Source organism: Xyrauchen texanus, chromosome 41 (assembly GCF_025860055.1).
Source record: "Xyrauchen texanus isolate HMW12.3.18 chromosome 41, RBS_HiC_50CHRs, whole genome shotgun sequence".
In the NCBI taxonomy this organism is placed as follows: Eukaryota; Metazoa; Chordata; class Actinopteri; order Cypriniformes; family Catostomidae; genus Xyrauchen; species Xyrauchen texanus.
Genome location: NC_068316.1, coordinates 30943068 through 30966613, shown reverse-complemented (window position 1 = coordinate 30966613; position 23546 = coordinate 30943068). Strand labels below are relative to the sequence as shown.

The following is a 23546-nucleotide window of genomic DNA, read 5'->3' as shown; positions in this document are numbered from 1 at the left end:
TATCAGCGCTGAGTGCTTTCTTAAAAACGAAAGGGAATGTGTGCAGTTTCAGCTCTATCTTTCCCCGGTGATTTCAGCGTAAATGATTATGTGCTGATGTATTACCAATATACAGCACTCGTGTCGATCGATGTCTGCAAACAGTGCCTGTTTTGTAAACTCTTTTTGACCATCGCTGTTGTAATTGACTGCCAAAAGATGCGTCATTGACTGCAGTGCCAATGCTTCCCCAATCATGGGTAGCAAACCATACGTTTATTTTTTTTAAACTGGGAACCGTGTACATAAATGTCAGATGGATCGTATTGTCTCGTTGTTCCACTGTCTCGCATAGTCATAGTTATAGGCTGTTATAATAAAAAATAGAATCAACGTTATTGTGTGTGCATTTATAAGGAAGAATTCTCAGCCTCTCTCTGATCTTCCTGCAGGTTACCATAATTATTTTAATAAGCATGCACAACTTGGGGATCCTGGGTAGCTCAGCGAGTACTGACGGTAACTACCACCCCTGGAGTCGCGAGTTTAAATTCATGGTGTGCTGAGTGACTCCAGCCAGGTCTATTAAGTAATCAAATTGTCCCGGTTGCTAAGGAGGGTAGAGTCACATGGGGTAACCGCCTCATGGGCACTATAATGTGTGGTTTTCACTCTCAATGGGGCGTGTGGTGAGTTGTGCGTGGATTACGGAGAGTAGCAATAGCCTCCAATGTGTTATGCACAATGAGCCACGTGCTAAGATCAACTGAGACTTGTCCTCCGCCATCTGGGTTGAGGTGAGTAACCACGCCACCACCAGGATCTACTAAGTAGTGGGAATTGGGCATTCCAAATTGGGGAGATAAGGGGATAAAAATGGGAAATAATAAATAAACAATTAAGTGTGCACAACTGTTGGTCTTGGCTGCCTGGATTGTGTATTTTCAAACCGTGGTTGGCTTGACCGGAGATTGTTTCGTTTTTAATACGCTGTGTCAAGTTGAACATAGTTTTGAAGACCCTTTGTACTGTTCCATTCAGCTGCACTCCGTCTAGCAGTTTGAAAGGAAGAATTCACCTAGTGTGTGTGTGTGTGTCCACTTCTCCAGACAGAACTTGAGTGATGTCTGTTCCTGTCCAGGGCAGGAGATAGTTGCTGTGATTATTCAGATTGCAAGGTTCACCGAAAATCATGACAAAGTCTATCTCAAAATGAAAACTAAATAAGGCCCTTCTTTATATATGTTTTTTGTGTAGCTGTTAATTAATTTTGATTAGGTGAGAAGTCACATCACACATGATCATTATCGATCATAATATTAGATCGATCATTGCTGTTAGTGCAGAGTAGGACTGGGCAAATATGGCTACAAAAACTGTATCTCAATATTATTTAGCCTATTGACGATTTTCAGTAATTATGCATTTGCTCTGAAATGTTCAAAAATGTATCAAAAGTTAGTTTATTTATTTTTTTAAAATTAGAGGAACCATTATTTCATCCAAACAGCCATTGTAGCCAAGTAGATTGAGTATTTTTAAGGCATTTAATAAAATCTAATTTAAAATAATGAAGGCATGATTTTCAATAAATGAACACAGAGGAAAATTTAATTTAAATTTTTATGCATTTTTATATTTAGATGTTATATACAATGATAAATCGTAGCTTAATATAAAGCATTATTTACCATCATATATTTTTATTACAACATTTGTTGTGAATGGACAAGATATATTGAATTCAGATGAATATTGCATAATACAAAATTAGGTTTATTATAAAAAAGGTTATTATTATAATAGAGTACTGAATTATCACTATTATTTTGAGGATTAGATTCATTTTTAATAAGTAATATACACCGATCAGCCACGATATTAAAACCACCCACCTAATATTGTGTAGGTCCCCCTCATGCCACCAAAACAGCACCATTCTGCATCTCAGAATAGCATTCTGAATATGATATTCTTCTTAAAAATAAATCTCTGTCCTTTTTACTTCACCTTCTCCTGGAGCTTTTATTTTGACACTTTTCTGTTATACTGTGCCATGTTTGTTGATGTGTATACTAACTTGTAGGTTTTACTAATATTTGGAATTATGCGAAAACTAGAACCTGCAGTACCTGCATGTGAACTGCTCTAAAAACACATGCTCAGCACTTCACCCGATTATTCTGAAGTGCACACTGACCATGTTTTTCTGTCTTCAATCAACACCTTTTGAAGGTGAATAATCACATATGACCATATCGCCATTTTGATTAATTGTGAATCCCTAAAGGGTTGTGGAATTAGTCTATTTATGCTCTTTATGAAATGAAATGTCCAAAAAAAAAAAAGCACATTAAAATCATTGCGATAATATCGTGAATATTCAAATATATCAGTTTGCCCATCCCTTGTGTGTGTGTGTGTGTGTGTGTGTGTGTGTGTGTGTGTGTCTGTAGAGTGTCTTGTATAGAGTTGTGTATCTGTCGTGTATTGATTTGTCTGTTGTGTTGCAGGTATGGCAGTCAATGTCGAGCTCAGGCAGATGATAATGACAGTATGGACGCCACTGATGCCACATCAGCTCGAGACATTGACATCACACACGACTTTGGTGAGTTTTGTTTTTCTTTCTTTCATCTCGACACTTTTCATTTTGTGTGTGTACACACTTATGTGTTAGTTCCTATAGCATGGTGCTAGCAACATAAAGGTCACAAGTTGTATTCATAGGGAACACACATACTGATAAATGGGTACCATGAATGCACTGTATATCACTTTGGATTAAAGCATCTGCCAAATGCATAAATGTGTTTGTATGTGGTGGATTGTGTAAAACAAGATGTTTTCATTAGGTTTATTGACTGATGTTGCATCATTTATTAATGCAGAGCTTGATTTGATTGCATTCTGTAGATATTTGTCCAAGTTAATCATTTGTAAAGAGAAAGACACCTATTAGATTCCATAATTATTTTTGTTTATCTCTCAGCCCTCTACATTGTTAGTAAGTTTCACTCTATGTGACCAAAAAACATCTCTTATTAGCCACTGGCAAGTAAACATTTCACTTGCCAGTGATAGATTTGGGTAGTGTCAAAGCGCTTTTACTGAACAAAAAGCCTTTGATTAAGAAGCTGGATTTAGGCTCGTCTTTCCCTGCATGATGTCTCATGAGCGCGCTGGATAAAGCACTTGTCTCATTCAGTTGAACTCCGAGTATCTCATGGAACCGCACCACGACGTCACAAGAGCAGCTCTCTTGAGAGTGTGTGAAGATGAATCACTTCTCAAGCGCTCTGATGTGCACGCCGTCTACAGAAGCTTGCACCAAACTTCCACGAAAATGTAAACAAGGTGTAAATGGATTCGTTTTGTGAACGCAAAGCACTCCAGTTTCACATAAAGACCATGTAATGTCAAATATCTGTGGTCATTGTGGGTATATTCACGCAGTGAGACAGAGGTGACGCTCCATTTCTGTGGAGATGATCAAATGCATGTAACAGAAGCTCAAAGTCTTCCTTCATGAGAAATAAGGGCTTGTGAGTTTATCAGAAAGCCTTAAAATAATGTGTTAAAGTGAAGAATATAAGTCAGAAATATTTTACTATTGCATTATATAATATAATATTATATTATAGCTAAATTTGTATAATTGAATTTGTTGTGTCATGAAGCACACATAGTGAGTTGTTTGGTAATTAATCATCATATTCGTGAAACACCTAAAACAGGCAATTAATCGTCATAATCGCAAGTATTTGTTTGACAATTAATTGCCAGCCAAATTTCATAATTGTAACCCCTAATTTTCATTATTAGGTTCCTATCTTGTGAATTGTTTTGTTAAAAATGTGTACTAAATTTCAAACTGTGACAACAGCTTGTATCATTATTAAAAATGCGATTTCATGGCGTCATTTAAATTGATAGAATGTGAAATTTGTAAATTTAAAAAAAATCTAAAACGTGATTAAAATCATTAAAAAATTTTTTTTAATATATATACATATATATATATATATATATATATATATATATATATAAAACAATATACTATATTAGCGTGAATGTACAGTGGGTACGGCAAGTATTCAGACCCCTTAAATTTTTCACTCTTTGTTATATTGCAGCCATTTGCTAAAATCATTTAAGTTCATTTTCTTTCCTCATTATTGTACACACAGCACCCCATATTGACAGAAAAACACAGAATTGTTGACATTTTTGCACATTTATTAAAAAAGAAAAACTGAAATATCACATGGTCCTAAGTATTCAGACCCTTTGTTCAGTATTTAGTAGAAGCACCCTTTTGATCTAATACAGCCATGAGTCTTTTTGGGAAAGATGCAACAAGTTTTTCACATCTGGATTTGGGTATCCTCTGCCATTCCTCCCTGCAGATCCTCTCCAGTTCTGTCAGGTTGGATGGCAAATGTTGGTGGACAGCCATTTTCAGGTCTCTCCAGAGATGCTCAATTGGGTTTAAGTCAGGGCTCTGGCTGGGCCATTCAAGAACAGTCACGGAGTTGTTGTGAAGCCACTCCTTCGTTATTTTAGCGGTGTGCTTAGGGTCATTGTCTTGTTGGAAGGTGAACCTTCGGCCCAGTCTGAGGTCCAGAGCACTCTGGAGAAGGTTTTCGTCCAGGATATCCCTGTACTTGGCCGCATTCATCTTTGCCTCGATTGCAACCAGTCGTCCTGTCCCTGCAGCTGAAAACACCCCCACAGCATGATGCTGCCACCACCATGCTTCACTGTTGAGACTGTATTGGACAGGTGATGAGCAGTGCCTGGTTTTCTCCACACATACCGCTTAGAATTAAGGCCAAAAGTTCTATCTTGGTCTCATCAGACCAGAGAATCTTATTCATCACCATCTTGGAGTCCTTCAGGTGTTTTTTAGCAAACTCCATGCAGGCTTTCATGTGTCTTGCACTGAGGAGAGGCTTCCGTCGGGCCACTCTGCCATAAAGCCCCGACTGGTGGATGGCTGCAGTGATGGTTGACTTACTACAACTTTCTCCCATCTCCCAACTGCATCTCTGGAGCTCAGCCACAGTGATCTTTGGGTTCTTCTTTACCTCTCTCACCAAGGCTCTTCTCCCCCAATAGCTCAGTTTGGCCGAACGGCCAGCTCTAGGAAGGGTTCTGGTCGTCCCAAACGTCTTCCATTTAAGGATTATGGAGGCCACTGTGCTCTTATGAACCTTAAGGGCAGCAGAAATGTTTTTGTAACCTTGGCCAGATCTGTGCCTTGCCACAATTCTGTCTCTGAGCTCTTCAGGCAGTTCCTTTGACCTCATGATTCTCATTTGCTCTGACATGCACTGTGAGCTGTAAGGTCTTATATAGACAGGTGTGTGGCTTTCCTAATCAAGTCCAATCAGTATAATCAAACACAGCTGGACTCAACTGAAGGTGTAGAACCATCTCAAGGATGATCAGAAGAAATGGACAGCACCTGAGTTAAATATATGAGTGTCACAGCAAAGGGTCTGAATACTTAGGACCATGTGATATTTCAGTTTTTCTTTTTTAATAAATGTGCAAAAATGTCAACAATTCTGTGTTTTTCTGTCAATATGGGGTGCTGTGTGTACAATAATGAGGAAAAAAAATTAACTTAAATGATTTTAGCAAATGGCTGAAAAGAGGCCCCATCTCTGTTTGCTTAATATATTTTTTTCATTATGCTTACTTGTCGTCAAAGATCTGGCGAGTAAAAACAAAATTGTACTAGCCTATGACCATTCTTTCTCCGACATGATCGTACATCATTGTCACTACAAATCTCCTTTAAAGCCCTTAATTCCAATTGGCCTTAAAGTCAAAGAGTGCAATGGTTCGAAGTTAGAATACTTTCTCCTATCTCAGTTTAATATCCTGAAACAACAAGAAAACATTTGGATGTTTGTCTACCTGAGGAATATTGGGATTTGCTTAGGAAACCAATTTGGCAATTATTTTTGCAATTCTGTTTAGTGTCACTAGTGACTCATGAATTACTCACTTTTCAAAAATCGCGACTCTGTCAATTTAATAGCAACTGCTTAAAGAGCTAAACTGCACTCCCAGCTCAAATGGATTGAGTAAACTAAATTTTTTACACCTTTAAATTGATAGAAAGCAATGAAATGAAGTTGTGACTAAATGTTCTAGAATTCTGTGGTTTTACTTCATTTTAATGATTAAAAGTAAATTGAACAATCAACAAAAAATGCAGTTTTCAGTACGCTGGCACTCCAGTACATGTCTGTCTTCTGAATCTTGTGTTAATTTAACTTTGGTTTGAGTACAGCTCATTATAGGAAGTCAGCATAAGAGATGTGCTTTTCAAAAGTATGCTTCTTGGTCTGGCAACCAGCCATGGCATCTTATCTTTTGAGCCATATGAAGAGTACTGTAGACTCTCTTAGGAATTGTTGTCCCACCCAAAGCCAGAGGCATTATTGGACATGTCCTCCCTTTTCTGTGTGTACATGTGTATTGAAGCTTTGGGCTTGGTTTTGCTATCAGTCAATGAAGTCATTATTTATTAGTTTCATGTTGCTACTGTATGTACTGAACTTTATATTAAACATGCTGTCTGAAGCCGATAATGCTATTTTTGTGTTACCATCGGCATGATCATCCCTTGAAATTTTGTAATTCATGAACTTTAAAGTCTTCAGTAATTTGGCGTGATAACATTAAGGACCAAATATACTTCATATGAAATCCAAGAATGAATGGGTGTGACATCATGTATAATTAATATGTTGATTTTTGTCAAGACAATGAAACTGCACTAAAATATAATAAAAAGATTCTTATCACGCTCTGGTAGCATAGCATATAGGCCTTTTTTTTCTCTCTATTTTTTCAGCGCCAACTGAAATTGACTTCAACACAAGCCAAACGGTCTCAGAGCAAAAGAGATGAAATTATTGTAATACCTCACAGACACATAATCACCTAGAACCTCTCTCATAAATAAAGTACAAGAGAAGTTCAGTCTCCAGGTACTTTTGTAGTTGAAGATGTTTTTTAATCTTATAGCAAAGGATATTTCAGAAAGATGTGTCTAAATTTTAATAACTATAGTGTAAGATAAATAAAAAGTAGTATTTACCTGTATCTTTCAGTACGCATTGGTGTGATATAGGGTTGGGCGTTATAGCTAAAACAATCTTGATTAGGCCTATTGTGATTAATTGTGTAATTGCCTTAACTCCATTGTTTACTCTAACTGTGGTTATTTATCACTTTTATTATCCGAATATAGCAATTTTAAGTGAATATACATTTACTGAGCACTTTATTATGAACACCTGTACACCTACTTATTCATGCGATTATCTAATTCACCAATCATGTGGCAGCGGTGCATAAAATCACACTGAAACGGGTCAGGATCGTCAGTTAATGTTTACATCAACCATCAGAATGCGGAAAAAATTTGATCTCAGTGATTTGGACCATGGCATGATTGTTGGTGCCAGACGGGCTGGTTTGAGTTTTTCTGTAACTTTCTGTAATTAAAACTTCGAGTGAACGGCAGTTCTGCAGACAGAAAAGCCTTGTTAATGAGAGATGTCAACAGAGAATGGCCAGGCTTGAGCTGACAGAAAGGCTGCAGCAACTCGGATAACCACTTTGTACAATTTTAGTGAGCAGAATCGCATCTCAGAATGCACAACACATCGAATCTTGAGGCGAATGGTCTACAACAGCTGAAGACCACGTCGGGTTCCACTTCTGTTAGCAAAGAACAGCAAGCTTTGGCTGCAGTGGGCACAGGGTCACCACACTGGACAGTTGAAGACTGGAAAAACTTAGCCTGGTCTGATGAATCTTTTTCTGCTGAGGCACACAGATGGTAGGGTCAGAATTTTGTGCCAGCAACATGAATCCATGGACACAACCTGCCTTGTGTCAACAGTCCAGGCTGGTGGTGTAATGGTGTGGGGAATGTTTTCTTAGCAAACTCTGGGCCCGTTAATCATCGATTGAATACCACAGACTATTTGAGTATTGTTGTGGACCATATGCATCCCTTCATGCCACAATTTACCAATCTTCTAATGTCTACTTCCGGCATGATAATAAGCCACGTCATAAAGAAAAAGTAATCTCAAACTGGTTTCATGAACATGACAATGAGTTCACTATTCTTCACTGGACTTCCCAGACTTCCCGGATCTGAGTCCAATAGAAGTTATTTGGGATGTGGTAGAACAAAAAGGTTATTTACCTATTTATTTCCACAGCGGAAATACAGTGATCTCAATTGGAATCCACGCAATCGTGAATTTCACTCAATGGACTTCCGGCAGCGAAGAATTTCCCCTTGCTTACTGTAGCTCACATAGTTCAAGTTTGATGAACTCTGACAGGTAAATTCTCCGTGATTTTCTAAAGGAATTTACTTGGTTTAACAGTGACCTCTGTGTGGGGGTTGCTTCGTACAAAGCTACACTAATATTTTCAAGGATATCTTTTTGTCGATAAAATTGGCATTAATGCAAAAATTTTGTGTCACACGACAGTTTGATTTTTATGGCATATAGAGCCAATCTGCAAACGTGACAACACAAATATCTCGTGCACATTGAACAAATGAATGGCCACTGTTTGCGCAGTTCATTTTATCGCAGTATCCATTCGTTTATTTAATAAAGTTTCTTTTCCACACCATTCAAAATAATAGACGGAAGTCACGGAATTAGCCCACAGTACAAAAAACATGTAATTTCTGTGCATAAAGATGTTTCAAATTAAGAATAAATACACAATACTAGGTGAAAAGCTTCAGCGTGCTTTTTTTGGAACACAGTCCAATTCTATTCAATTATTGTTTAGTCTACATTTTAAAAAATGCTGGTAAAATCCCCTGTATTAAATTAAATAAATTACCAAATGAAAAAAGCATTAAATTAAAAAAAAAATTACCAAATGAAAAACATTAAATAAAAAAATAAATTACATATAACGGAGCCATTTATGCCTTTTCTCAAACTTAAATTAGCTTTACCCTGTTTTATAGACAAATAAAGTCAGCTGAATGACATTCTCAGAATGTTCTGCACTTTTTTTCTAGACTAAACTATCAGAACTATTTGTCCAATGCAGAGGTCACTTTCAGAAAATGAGCTTTTGAACATTTAAATATTTTAAATCGAACACACTTGAACTCAGATCGCATTTACTGCTGCTTTAGAAAATATACATTTACATTTTGAAGCTAAAATCAATTTTGGATGATAATCAAGTTCAGTTGGTCATTGAAAGTTATATGCGGGACATAATGCAGTTGTGCTGCAATGCCTTTGATTAGATGATTGTTCAAAATATTGAATATCAGGAATGCATGTAAACCCTGATATAACACCACATATTTCTTTTTTCTTTAATATCTGTGCACACCGCATAGACACATCGTTTGATGGTCCTTATACTGAGACAGAAAGTTTCCCCCACTACTTGGTGCAGGTTGCCAGCTTGAACAGGGCCATGATGATCCGCTTTCGGGTCGGAACCTGTGGAAACCTGCGATAGGTTCAACATCAGGACCAATATTACAGTCCTATCAGAAGGGCAACTGTTCCCTTTTGATTGCAGTTCCTCTTCTTCTGATTGCATTCATTTGTGAAATTAAAATGATACTACAGTAAGGTGGCTAATTTTAATCAATTGTCTCAATAATCTCCCCATTTTACCAAAACTAAGGAGGAACAAAATTAGGGACATCTGGGGGGCGAATTAGTGATAAACACACATTTCTGAATTGAAACGGCTTCAGGGCAGATTTCTTTTGCATTAAACAAAAACTTTTGAGATAAAGTGTTTTTTTAGGCATGACATCATCACACACACCCTTTTTATCGACAAAAGGCCATTTGAATGGAAACGGGCAGAAGGCGGCAAATGTCGCAATTTTATTTTCGCATTTTCACTTTGTCGATAACAAAATGGCGCGAAAGGTGGATGGAAACTAGGCAATTCTTGCCAAGTAGATTCAACGTGTTTATTGCAGGACAAGTTGTGAATTGATCCATTGAACTGATTTACGAAAGCGTATTGAACTTAACAACTCTTACCAAATCTCAGTCTTAACGAACTCGGACTCTCAAATTGCAACATATGTAAAGGGTCGTTAAACTAGTCTAATGATACGTTTTAGAAAACTTAATGGCCAAATTAACATTCTCATTAAAATCATGTTAGATTCTCGTTGTTGCAAAGTCATTGTAAATAATCAATATCCTGGCTATTTCACTGTTAAATGCTGAAACTTTTGTGATTATGATTTGGAATTTGTGTAATGTATCATGAACTAACTTAAGAGCTAACCCATTCAGTTTTGTTTTTGTCTTCTGTCATAACATAAGGCACAATGTTGCTTTTATGGCACAGTGACTACATGTCCATATCCCAAATACTTCTGTGCATGTTGGGAAATGGACTGTTTCATAACAGATATAGACGGTCTTCATGCCACGCGGATGTGTTGTCATCTTCTTTAGTAATGTAGATACACACCAGGTTTTTTACTACATTTTCTCCCTCTCTTATGTCTCCTAAAATGAATTCTCTTTTCAGCAATGGAAAAACAATGTTCTGCCTTTTCAAACATCGTTTTAGCAAGTGCTGTGTGGGCAAGACAGTTTTCATCCCTGGAAAGGTTGATCCAAAGGTCACCGCTCACATAGTAGTGGCTTTTTTTCTTTTTACTTTTTTATTATTAAAATATTTTTTGTCTGTATTTGTGATATTTTTCTGTTTTTGTCAAATTGTATGGAGGACAAAGTGTCCGCATCCACAGAGGAAAAATAAAAAATTTAAATCCTTAATGTGGCTTTTGTTGCGGTAAAGTTTGTGTTATTGTGTTTATTTGAGGTTCATGCCAATTGCTCCATTTATGTGTGTGTTTAAGTTTCTTTAGGCTATATTAAGGCATCTCTGCACTGCTGAGTATGCGTGTCATTTAAGGTTAAAATAAGTCATTTGTAGGTAGATCTTTACCTAAAATTATAACTATGCGTGCACCTTTTTGTGGTACGCGTGACATTTCACACTTTGCTTAAAGACGTGTGTTAAGATGGCTTTAGATGAAATGTAGTATAATCTTTAGATATGTTTCCACGTCTTCAGTCACTTCATGCAGGTCATTGAATTGAGGGAGCTGAGTTTCTGTCTGACAGCTCTTGTTCTTGTGCTGCATTAAATGCAGCACCAGCAGACGATGTGTTCAGAGAGATGAACGTCACATTGCTCAGTGCTGCAAGACCGCATTCTTAACATCTACAACTGTTTCCACAAATCCAGTGGACGTATGATGTGTTTTCCGGGAAAACCAGCTTGCATGTGTGGTTTTGTCAGAACGGTTGATCAATAATAGTTGTTTGATTATCTCAAAGTGTCATCATGGTTGTTTCATGGTGTGTTTCTAGACTCAGTCGTTTCTATGAATGTAGTCCCCCTTTGTTTATTGGTTATGGGTTTATCTTAGACATCATAGAAAAGGTGATGGCATGTGTGAAAAGATGAAATTGCTTTTGCCACTATTGTTCAGCCAATTTGGGTTTTTCAGTGGCTCATTCTAAAATCAGGCTGGCTGGAAGTCAATATAATACCAATATGCATAACTCAATGTAACATGTAATATGTTTTAGAGCAATTTAGTCCTACATAACATTTCTAACTACTTATTTTACACAATATTATCTGCTAATTCACAAAAACTTTTCATGTCTATTATATGAAGGTGATATTGGTCTAAAACTAGTAAATGTGCTCCATTATATTGTAGGGCTGCACAATTAAAAAAAAATTAAAAAAATCTATAATTGAGATTACAATTACAGCTTCTATAATCCTGAAAAGTGTCAATTACAGCGTTCCATTTTGGTTTACTCCCGTTGCGGCTAAAAAAATTAAAGTGCATGAATGCAGAGGCAAATCTGACATGTTTAAATGACTCTAAAGGCATATCAGTAATGCTCACTATATAAATTATAGTTTATAATTTATAATTTATTTTTATTTTTCATGCGATTCAAATATTAAAGCAATTCAGGAACATATTTCTCTAGTTGTTTTATTGCAAAGCCTACATAAAGATGGCATGCAATTGCCCCACATCAAAAATAAAAAAGTATTTTAATGTAAATTCTATTAATGGAAAGGTATGATCTCAATTACAATATCAAAGGAAATAATCGAAGCAATTGTGATTTTCGTCATAATCACGCAGCCCTATTTTGTTGTTCAAGGATGCTATTTGAATGGGAACAATATATAATAATAGTGACACTCTTCACTGTCTCTTGTGAACACACAGATGTGGCTGAGCTGGAAAATGATGAGGACTTTGCTGATCTGCTAGATTTCAGTCCCAGAGATGAGAGGCCTTTGTCCCCGCTGTTCCAACGTTCCATGTCTGAAGACTCCGCTGGCTCGTCCGCCTCCACCAACAGAAAAACCAAAACTAGGTTAGTGTGAGACTGAGAGCCCACACATTCATTCTTTGTTGAGTTGCACACACTAGCAAAACATGTTGACACTCTCTCCATCTTTATTATGACTATTTTCCATATGTCAGAAAAATGGCAAATTCATCGTAACTATGAAATGGCACACATTTAAGAATGGGAATTATATAGTGACCAAAAAAAGGGGGATGAAATGAAAATCTTATGGGTATAAAAACAAAATGTGTATAAATCCTGTTTTCATGCTACTTGCCAATCATCTGATTATTGCTATTTTATAAAATAATATAAAAGAAATCTTGTTGCAAATGTTTATCTATAAGTACAGCTTGGCAAAAGGAAAATTAGTCAGTTTGTGAGTCTTTTTGAAACATGTATTAAAAGAACCAGTTAATAAGAGTCATTTTCGACTACACTGGATGTGCTGTCTGTTTTGATTCACTAAAGAGAATCGGTTCATAAAAGTCACTTGTTTGTAAACCGGAATACATGCGCTGGATGTTGCTGTGTTCCGCCCGTGAGGACAAAGTTATTTGAAAGATCTACTTGCCATTTTTTTGCAGAATACAGTCTTTTATCTCACCAACATTCAATTAAGACTGCAAACAGACATTCACAACTCGGGAAATATGTTTATTTTGCCTTGGGGCTGTCGAATCTGCAGTTGAGGAGCACCACTACTGGAACTGTGCAAGAAAGTTCCGTTTCACAAGAAGCCGAGAAGTGCTTGAGTGGAACATCCGTCTGCAGCACAGGCACAAACACACTTTCGTCAGAGTGGAGGAAATATGATTAAAGAGTTTACATACCAGTATAAAGCAATTCAAATAGGAGTACTCCACATATCTTACTGTGATTATCATTACTCTGATTATTAGCATAATCGTTTACATGAGCAACAGTTTAATCCAGGACTGGGCGATAGGACGATGTAATTGGATATCGATAATGTCTTTCAAACATCCCGATGCCGATTGCGAACGGATGATGATTGACAATATCTGGGATGTCGCCAAATATATAAAAAAGTATGTGAAACTAGCACCCACCAAATGCGACGAGGTTGAATCCAGAACGCAAGCTCCTCGTCCAAATGTATTTAATGCGTGAGTACATTTGTTCATCCACCTGCAACAGGCGAGAGACCTGTAAGACATCTCGGAGTGACACATGACAAGAAATGTGGTTAGACACAAAGACAAGCGCTTGAAGAAACTTGGGTTTGACGATGTAATCGGATATAGTGATATTTTTTAAGGCAGTTATCGCAAAACATTTTTTTTTACATATTGCCCAGCCCTAGTTTAAGAGCAGTATTGCCTTAGTGGCATTATGAGGGTGCATGTAAACGTAGCCACTGTCACATTCATTCTCTGCTCAATTTGTTTTGGTGAAAAATCATTCTTACATTGCTGTTGTGTTGACTACAAAAACATTTGAGTTGTAAACCTTAGAAAACGGTCAATGGTCAGTCTGATGAATTTATTTTAAACTAATTCACAACTCAAGATGGTAGCGTGGTGATTCTTCCTTTACACCTTGGAATGTGAATTAATTTTTAATAATAAATGAACGATCCGAGGCCGCTTATACTGCAGTTATCACATGTTGGGCCCTATGATTTCTGCAGTGTCTGAATCAGTTAATCCAGTCATAAAAATGGCATTGGCTATAAAACGTGGAATATCTCGGAATTTGACATGTAGGACATAAAAGAATGTTTAAATGCACAAATAATCAATATAAAAATTTAGAAATGTCCTAGTGTGATTATTAAACTGCAAAAGGCTGCAATTTAATTAAATACATAAACTGCATGCACTGCACACCTCAAAACGAATGTGTGTAATGAATTCAGAAAGAAATAACCATTCAATTTTCCCAATATACTGAACATTATGACTCTTGTGTGTTTTTTCTTAAATATTACACCCGTTGGCAAAAATAAAATATCCTAGAACATTGTGCCTTGAAAAGAATGGGAACAAGGGATGGCTAGGCCTTTTTTTGGGGGACTTTAGCATGTGCTAGTGGCTGTCAGGACTACTTGTAGCTAACATTTTGGTTAACATTAGCTACTTCTGTGGCTTGAGACTGCTAGCTAATGGGGCTTTTACACCGCATGCTACAGCTCGACTCTGCTCGCTCAGTAAACAGACAGGAAAAGTCTCTGGCAGGATGGATTCATGCAGATAGGAAACGATGGCCATTTGTGGTATGTTAGAACAGAGAGAGAGAGTATTCACTACTATAGGCTTTGTTCATAATCAATGTGTTTTTATGTGAGGCTGCCTGTAAGTTACAGTGTACAGGCAGCCTCAGTACAGACGCTGTGAGCTAGCTAGTGGTAACGTTAACGGTGTCTTTTAAATTCAACATAAGTTATGTCTATCTAATTAACGTTGTATTTAATGTAGTTTTGCTATCTGTGCCAGGCTATAAATGAGACTGATGATGTAGCATCATGCACATATCTTTACATACTCTTTACAAATTCCCATTAGAGGAATTTTGTTTTGCCTCATTGAGGATGATACTTTTTAAGATGTTCCATGTCTGAGTTATTGGGTTCATTTTGACCAACAATTAACAAAAGGGTGAAACTTACAAATAATTCTAATATATTATGACCTTCATGTATTGAATGGATGAGGACAGAGGGAACTTTAATTTCTTTATTTGGATCGAATTTAAGAAAGTCATATAAGATCAGTGTCTAACACAAACAATGAGACAGGTATACATTTAGCCAACCTTAACCAAAAATAACCTTATTTCGATAAACCTTATTTACACCTGTTTTTACTCTTAAAAGATTCGTGATGAAAATATATTTTGGGGGCTTTAAAAAAAAAAAAAAAAAATCCTGGGGGGAGTATGCCTACAGTTTTTTATATATATATATATATATACAAAATTCTCTTTTATTCACATTTAAGATTTACTATCTTTATCTTCTGGGTAAACAAACCGAGAAGATATATATGTAGTTTGTTTGTTTACCCAGAAGATAAAGATAGTAAATCTTAAATGTGAATAAAAGAGAATTTATATCATCTAGATGACCTCAAATCTAACAGACAGTGACTAAAACCACAACTCCAATTTTGATTTTATGGGGTTTTTAAGATCACAGGAAACATGAATTCAGTCAAGTGTGTGCAGACTTTTCACTGGTAGTGCAAAAGTTAAGTGACAAGCTTTTAAAGTTGCCCTAAAAAGGTTGTCAGTGTTCTCGCGAGCATGATTTGCTAATGTGCAGAAAAAAGTGGGGTTTAAAAATTGTAGCAGAGAGGGTGTGTTAAAACACAAGGGAAGTGTGCATCAGAGAGGGCCTCCTGTGTTTGTGTATGTTAACCTGTGCAGGCGTGTATGTGCGGTCACAGTGAGCGTATGTGTTTTCTGCACGCTCTGTTGGAAAGCGAGTGAGTTGGGGGGAGGGGATCACTGAGGGTCTGCTGCTGTCATTAGTGAAAGGAGAGAGAGCTCTTTTTTTGGATCCCAATTAGCACAGATTGTGCTCCCGCAAATGTGCAGCAACGTTAGCAACGTGTGAGGAGAGGAGACCCCCATCAGACATTACTTCACATGCATCACATCTCCCACTGTCAGCAGCTGTCATGAACACACACACGCACAGCCAAAGAGTGTTACGGGAAATACATGAACTCTAATGAGAGTGCGCTGACAATAATGACATTTCGCTAAGATTTGCCAACAAGCATGTAATTTATGAGGACATTATTGCCGCCAAAAACAAACGCAAACAGCCAAAGGATAAGAGAGAGACAAATCAGGACTGTTTATGCGGGTGACAGAATGTGTGGAATTTCAGAAAAAGGTTACGTTAAATTTAGAATGAATAAGAGGCGTAGATTAATTCCAGATGTACTAGATTATTATTTGTTCTACTAAAACGGCTTTTGTGTAGGAATTTACTTGGTGTAAACATTACAAATGACATTTGTTATCAGATTACTTTTCTGAGTACTTCATCGAAATGTTAATACATTTATAGTTACCTTAACCCTCTGGGGTCTGAGGGTGTTTTGGGCCCTGGAGAAGTTTTGAAATGCCTTGACATTTGTGCTTTTTTCAGTTGCTTAAAAACATATTAATGGCTAAAGTCTGATAACACTGTATTCAGCACAAACTGGGCTACAATAATATGTGAGCAACATGTGTGTACATGTTTGTATTTTTGAGAAATTAACATTTATGCATGGTTTTTGAAAAAACTAACATTTTAAGTCATTGAAATAAGGTCATATAACACATACTAAACATTTGTCCACAGGACTTTTGAGAACTGGATCTTGTAGCCTAGAGTTTTTGTTACAAAATGATGTGAAAACCATCCTGATCACTCATTCATACAAAACAATATAGTCATTTAACTTTTGTAAGACACTTTTAGTGTTGATAGTTAATATGCGAGGAGACGTGGACTATCTTGAATATGGATGTATTTCACACCTGAGGATTACATACAACTCATCCCTCGCGCGCACGCTAAATGAGAACTCGATTGCTCGCGACTTATTTAATCATAATATATGTCACTGTGTATTTCTTATCATGAACAAAATTGGCAATATGCAGCTTTATTAATAAGAGAGCACTTTGCACATTAGTTTGGAAATTGTTTTTATTAATTCTATTGTATGCTTGTTTATTTAGGCCTTTTTTTAGTACTTGGTAAAAACTTAAAGTAAAAGTTGTAAAAGTTGAAGCAAATCTTTTATCAAAAATCAAAAATACTTTAAGCATACATTGTTCAGTTTTGTTATAATTAAAAAATAATATATTTAAATTAAATTGTTACTCAATGGCATATTTCTGTTCTTAGTTCTGCTGCTAATGTTTTGTAGACTTTGTTAATAAAATAGTGTTGTTTAGTAACCTGTTTTTACTTTGGTACCGAAAATGGTATCGAGTACCGTGAAATTTCACTGGTATTGGTACCGACTGCTGAAATTTTGGTACCATGACAACACTAGTTCACACACCCAATGGGAGTCACGGATCCTCCATGAGAAGGAGCCAACCTCATCTTGCTTCAAAGCCAACCTCATCATTCATACAGATAATAACAATCTGATCTTACAGAGGTCCAAATCATAGATGAAAACTAACTTTCGACCAAGAGCCAAGAACCAAGCAACACAAAGAATGCAAGGAAACACCACTACATGCAAGTACATCTCCAGTATTGTGCTGAAAGTGCTGGTGTATTAATTAAATAATTTGGGTAATCCGATAGTAAATCGATGTAGACTCAAAGAAGGATAAATGGTTCTTAAGACATTGTAAACAGACTCCATAAATTTCATTTTCACTGTACTGATCATTTATTTCACATTCCGTCACTCTTCTCACCAACCTGTCTCATGTATATATGTGCTAGATTCGATTTATGTTTAGAATAGTAATAAAGTTTGTCTGTATTCAAAGATAATTTGACTGTGGTATATTTTGATAAATAATCTCATCCATGTTTCTAAAAGATTTAACTTCAAACTGTACCTAAATACGTGCAATTTTATTTTCAACATTTATTTTCAAAATTGTGAGAGGATACAACGAGGCATTGTATTACAATTTTAATAGATGAGAATTGTATTCAGACAAATAATCTAGTAATTTTTCATTTATCTAATTTATAACTGTTGTTGAATGCGACAAATTCCATTATACATTTCATTACCTAATAATGTAGAATAAGGACATTTAATTTAGTTCATAGATCACGTATTTCAAGACCCTAAATTCCCTTGCATATGATGGCGTGAGAATGAGGGCAATTTAACGGTTCCCGTCTAAATTTTGCATACCAAATACCCTACATCCTCGGCATCCGTGGAAGACTTCACAATTTTTGTATCTTTTTTTTGTTTACTTCCAGATGTTCCAGAATTTTTGCTGTTCTTTAACTTTCCATCACGACCTGCAGCAAAATGCGCTGCAATAGTGGGGTTTCCCCTCTTATGTTTCCTCTAGTGTACATGAGCACATATACATGAACTTGAGGGACTGTCAATATTTTACATTGATGTGTAAAAATGGGTAAATAGTTTAGTGTATGTTCTTTTCTCACTGTACTCCCAGAAATATTTGTCAGAGAATTAATTTTCCTGTGTTGAATTGTTGTTGGGATACATCCTATGATGTTTGTTGTCTGGTGTGTTCAACCACATGCACACTCATCAAAATCTGTTAGAACGATGCTTATGTGTTTACATGACTACATTAAGCCTTGTTCTCCAGGAGAAACCCAGGTGTGTTAAACCGCTTTATCTTAATCCCTTAAGCAGCTTATATGACGTTTCAGAATGCTGCTTTCTACAAAAACCCTGGAATAGACAGTTTTCTTAAGTGTGTGTAAACATGGTCAGTGATTCCAAACACCATTGGTTCTCGCATATCAGAAAATGTAATTATGTGAACTCTGACGGAGGGGACGATTGTCAGTGAACAAAGCTTTCACTTCAGAAAACTTTGAATATAGCATGCAAGTCATATGGACTACTTTCATTGATGTCCTTTTTGGAGTTTGCTAGTCTGCTTGTTAGACCAAAATTTGCGCAACCAATAGTTTGAAGCAGGACTATCTGTTTTTGGACCAATGGAACACTGGGAGGAGTGTTAAGGAAGCCCATTTGAAAACCGTATTAAAAATGATTTTTGCACTTCCGTTTTGGTGTCGAAGTTGCACACTTCACCTTGTACTGTGAGATTGCATGTTTAGCAATGCGTTGGACAAGCATTCACATTTGTGTTTTGTTTGCTTGTCAAGACTATATTTCTGGCCTGATGTTTAAAGTCCACATCTGAAGTCTTTCCTCCATATCTCTTCTCTCTTTCATCAGAGAAAAGCTGTGTGCCTTCTGCTACTGTGGAGAGAAGAGTCTCTTGGGTCAGGGTGAGCTGAAGTTGTTTGGACCCACGCCCGGTTACGTCCCACTGCACATCCGGAACCGCCGCGGCAGCTCGGAGAAGGATGACGATTACCATGACGACGACAATGACTTGGACGACAATGACAACAACCGGAGCCTGGGGCATCGAGGGAGTAGCCTGAAAAAGTGAGTTATTACTGCTGATGTCTCTGTCACTGATTGTGACCGTAGTTGGAAAGAGTGTGAAAATTTTAAATTGAGTTTTGTTGCTTTTAGTCCATGTCTGTTAGATTGTCTACATCTTAGGCCATTGATACAGCCCTGCAAAGGCAAAATACAGCAACTATACATTTTCCAAAATTTTGTCTAAAATCATCTGTTTTATAATCTTTTTTTAGCTGAACAATCAAATATTTTAAGGGATTAGTTAATGTTTAGTGAAACTACAGTTTAGTGTTGTAGTTAATGTGTTTTTGCTTTTTCATGTGCTTGTGCAGTGGTTCTCGACTGGTTTTGCTTCACAACGCAGATTTTACATTAAGCATCAAGTGTCACAACACTACCAAAATTGTTTGTCATACAAGATACCGATTTCAGTTTGGCAATGTTTCTAAGCTGAAAAAACCTATTCTTCACCACAGAGTTGATTTGTCTATCAATTTCAAAATCAGAATCAACAATAAAAGACAGATTTCTCACTTGGTTCCTCACATAAGAAGATAAGGGCCAGATCATCGCAGCCACCTCTGCCAAAGATTATAATTTCAGTTTTCTTGTCATCTACCTGGAGCAAATTTCTGCTTATCCAGCATTTAACATCATCTATACATTCCATCAGAGATTGAGTTGACATCTTATCACCTGCCTTAAGCGGTAGCATTTGCGTATCATCCACTTAAAAGTGATATGAAATGGCATGCTTTCTGAAGAGTGGTATAATGTACAAAGAAAACAATAGCGGTCCTGAGACCGAACCTTGTGGGACCCCATGTAAAACCTGGATAGAGGGTGATGATAGATTTCCCAAATTAACTGAAAATCTCCTATGCTCCAAATAAGATGCTAACCATTTTAGCGCTTTTCCTTGAATAAGGACTCATTGTCTAAATGGTGTGACAAAATAGTGTCAAATGCAGCACTATGGTCTAATAGAACTAAGCCCATGCTATTTCTAGAATCAAGACCTGTACAATTATCATTTAAAACCCAAGTAAGGGCTGATTATGTGCTGTGACATGCTCTAAAACCTATTAGAAATTTGTCCAATACTTTATTCTGCTTAAAAACTATCCTTTTCAAAATGTTAGATAAGAACAGCAACAACAGGCTGCAAGTTATTTAAATCCAAGGGGTTTAATTTGCTCTTTAAGTGTGCGGTTGTTCTGCCCCTGCTTAAAGCTTAACGGTACATCACCATTCATTAGACTACAGTTTATGATAGATTGTATAGTTAGTACCCATCAACTCAATAAACTGTTTGGGAGGGATCACATCTCTTGAAGAAGAAGTGGCTTTCAACGCATCCACAACGTGTACAATGCAGGACAGTGAGACCTGTCGAACTCCTCAAAACTCCCAGCTACAGTTGGCATACAGTTTGTGATCGGCTTAGAAGATCATATTCCAAGAATCTTAGCTGTAAAAAAAGCGAAGACATTTTTCACAAGTCTCTATTGATGGATCAATAATATTCAAAAATTGCTAAAATAATGGAAGTTTGAGTTGATTTTGATGCATAGCCTTAGACTCAACAACAAAATATATGGGAAGTGTTTCTCAATGTTTAATTCGCTACCCTAACTACAGTTGAAGTCGGAAGGTTACATGCACTTAGGTTAAAGTCATTAAAAGTCATTTTTTAACCACTTCACAGATTTAATATTAGCAAACTATAGTTTTGGCAAGTTGTTTATGACATCTACTTTGTGCATGACACAAGCATTTTTACCAACAATTGTTTACAGACAGATTGTTTCACTTTTAATTGACTATATCACAATTCCAGTGGATTCGAAATTTACATTAAGTTAACTGTGCCTTTAACTCTTTCCCCGCCAAACACGGAATTTTCCGGGTTTTATGAAAAAATGCTTCCCCGCCAAACACAGAATTTTCCGGGTATCCGTGTTTTAGGTGGTATACGGTAAGGAAGACCCGCGCGCATGTTTTGAAAGAGTACGCAACTCTTTGATCAAAGAAACAGACTGCGATCGTCTCAAACGTGAAGTGGAACACCATACTAATACTAAAGCACTTGTTGGATAAAAATGCCTTTTTCTCAGCTTTTTGTCCGAAATGTTGTTTTTGTCAAAACCTACCTCTGTTCAAGTGGCAATAAAAAAAGAACAGATGAAGATAAAATAAAATCGTTTTTTTTTTTGCCTAAAAGCAGAGGCTCAGATCTTTATTTTGATATATAGTATCTTCATATATTCATGGAAGAAAATAGTCTGCGGGCCATTAAAATTTAGCGAAAATCGTCAAAAACCCTGGCGGTGGCTGGCAACTTTTTTTAAAAACGCTGGCGGGGAAAGAGTTAAGCAGCTTGGAAACTTCCAGAAAAAGATGTCAAGCCTTTAGACAATTAGCTTCCGATAGGAGATGTACTGAATTGGAGGTGTACCTGTGGATGTATTTTAAGGCCTATTTTCAAACTCTTTGCTTGAAATCATGGGAAAATCAAAAGAAAGCAGTCAAGATTGTGGACCTCCACAAGTCTGGTTCATACTTGGAAGCAATTTCCAAATGCCTGAAGGTACCACATTCATCTGTACAAACAATAGTACGCAAGTATAAACTCCATGGGACCACACAGCCATCATACCACTCAGGAAGGAGACACATTTTCGAGTGAAATGTGCAAATCAATTCCAGAACAACAGCAAAGGATCTTGTGAAGATGCTTGAGGAAACAGGTAGACAAGTATCTATATCCACAGTAAAACAAGTAATATATCGATATAACATGAAAGGCTGCAGAGCAAGGAAGAAGCCACTGCTCCAAAACTGCCATAAAAAAGCCAGACTACATTTTGCAAGTGCACATGAGGACAAAGATTTTTGAAGAAATGTCCTCTGGTCATATGAAACAAAATGACCATAATAACCATCATTATTTTTGGAAGAAAAAGGGTGAGGCTTGCAAGCCGAAGAACACCATCCCAACCGTGAAGCATGGGGGTGGCAGCATCATGTTTTGGGGGGCTATGCTGCAGGAGGGACTGGCGCACTTCACAAAATAGATGACATCATGAGGAAGAAAAATTATGTGGATATATTGAAGCAACATCTCAAGAAATCAGCCAGGAAGTTAAAGCTCGGTCGCAAAGCTTCCAAATGGACAATGACCCCAAGCATACCTCAAGTTGTGGCAAAAATGGCTTGAGGACAACAAAGTCAAGGTATTGGAGTTACCATCGCAAAGCCCTGACCTCAATCCGATAGAACATTTGTGGACAGAACTGAAAAAGCGTGTGCGAGCAAGGAGGCCTACAAACCTGACTCAGTTACTCCAGTTCTGTCTGGAGTAATGGGACAAATTTCCAGCAAATATTAACAAAGTGTATGTAAACTTCTGACTCTGTGGGGATGTGATGAAAGAAATAAAAGCTGAAAGAAATAATTCTGTCTACTATTATTCTGACATTTCACATTCTTAAAATAAAGTAGTGATCCTAATTGACCTAAGACAGGGAATGTTTTCTACAATTAAATGTCAGGAATTGTGAAAAACTGAGTTTAAATGTTTTTGGCTAAGGTGTACGTAAACTTCGGACTTCAACTGGATGTACAATTATACTAGGCTGTCCACTAAAATACCTGTAACCCATTTTTGGGTCACGACCCACAAGATTAAATCCACTGTGCTAGTGTACTCTTAAAAGTTGACAAAGAAGGAATACACCTTTAAAATTTCCAATCTATCTCTTCCTGGAAAATGCAACAAACATATTGGTTCATCTGGCTGCATATGCATAAGTGGAATGGTGAAAGTGCAGGAAGTTGTGGTGATTTTGGTGTTAATGGAGGTGGTTTGTTGTGGTTCTTGAGTGTTTGATTCACATGGCTTTAAGCTGAGATGTGTAATGAGGTTGTGTTGAGGTGAGAGCTGAGAGGTGTTCACAGGTTCTTGCTGTGGGGTCTAAAAGTGCCCTGTTTAACAAGCAATGGCCCCCGCAGACCTTAA

General features: G+C 37.0%; 1 protein-coding gene across 1 annotated transcript in view; it reads left to right on the top strand.

Moving 5' to 3' along the window:
* LOC127634477 (histone-lysine N-methyltransferase 2C-like) overlaps nucleotides 1-23546 on the top strand; it is a 232070-nt gene that overhangs the window by 84204 nt on the left and 124320 nt on the right. Inside the window, 3 exon segments of the mRNA XM_052114063.1 lie at nucleotides 2493-2590; nucleotides 12311-12461; nucleotides 19331-19546. Coding sequence (XP_051970023.1) covers nucleotides 2493-2590; nucleotides 12311-12461; nucleotides 19331-19546 — 465 coding nt within the window.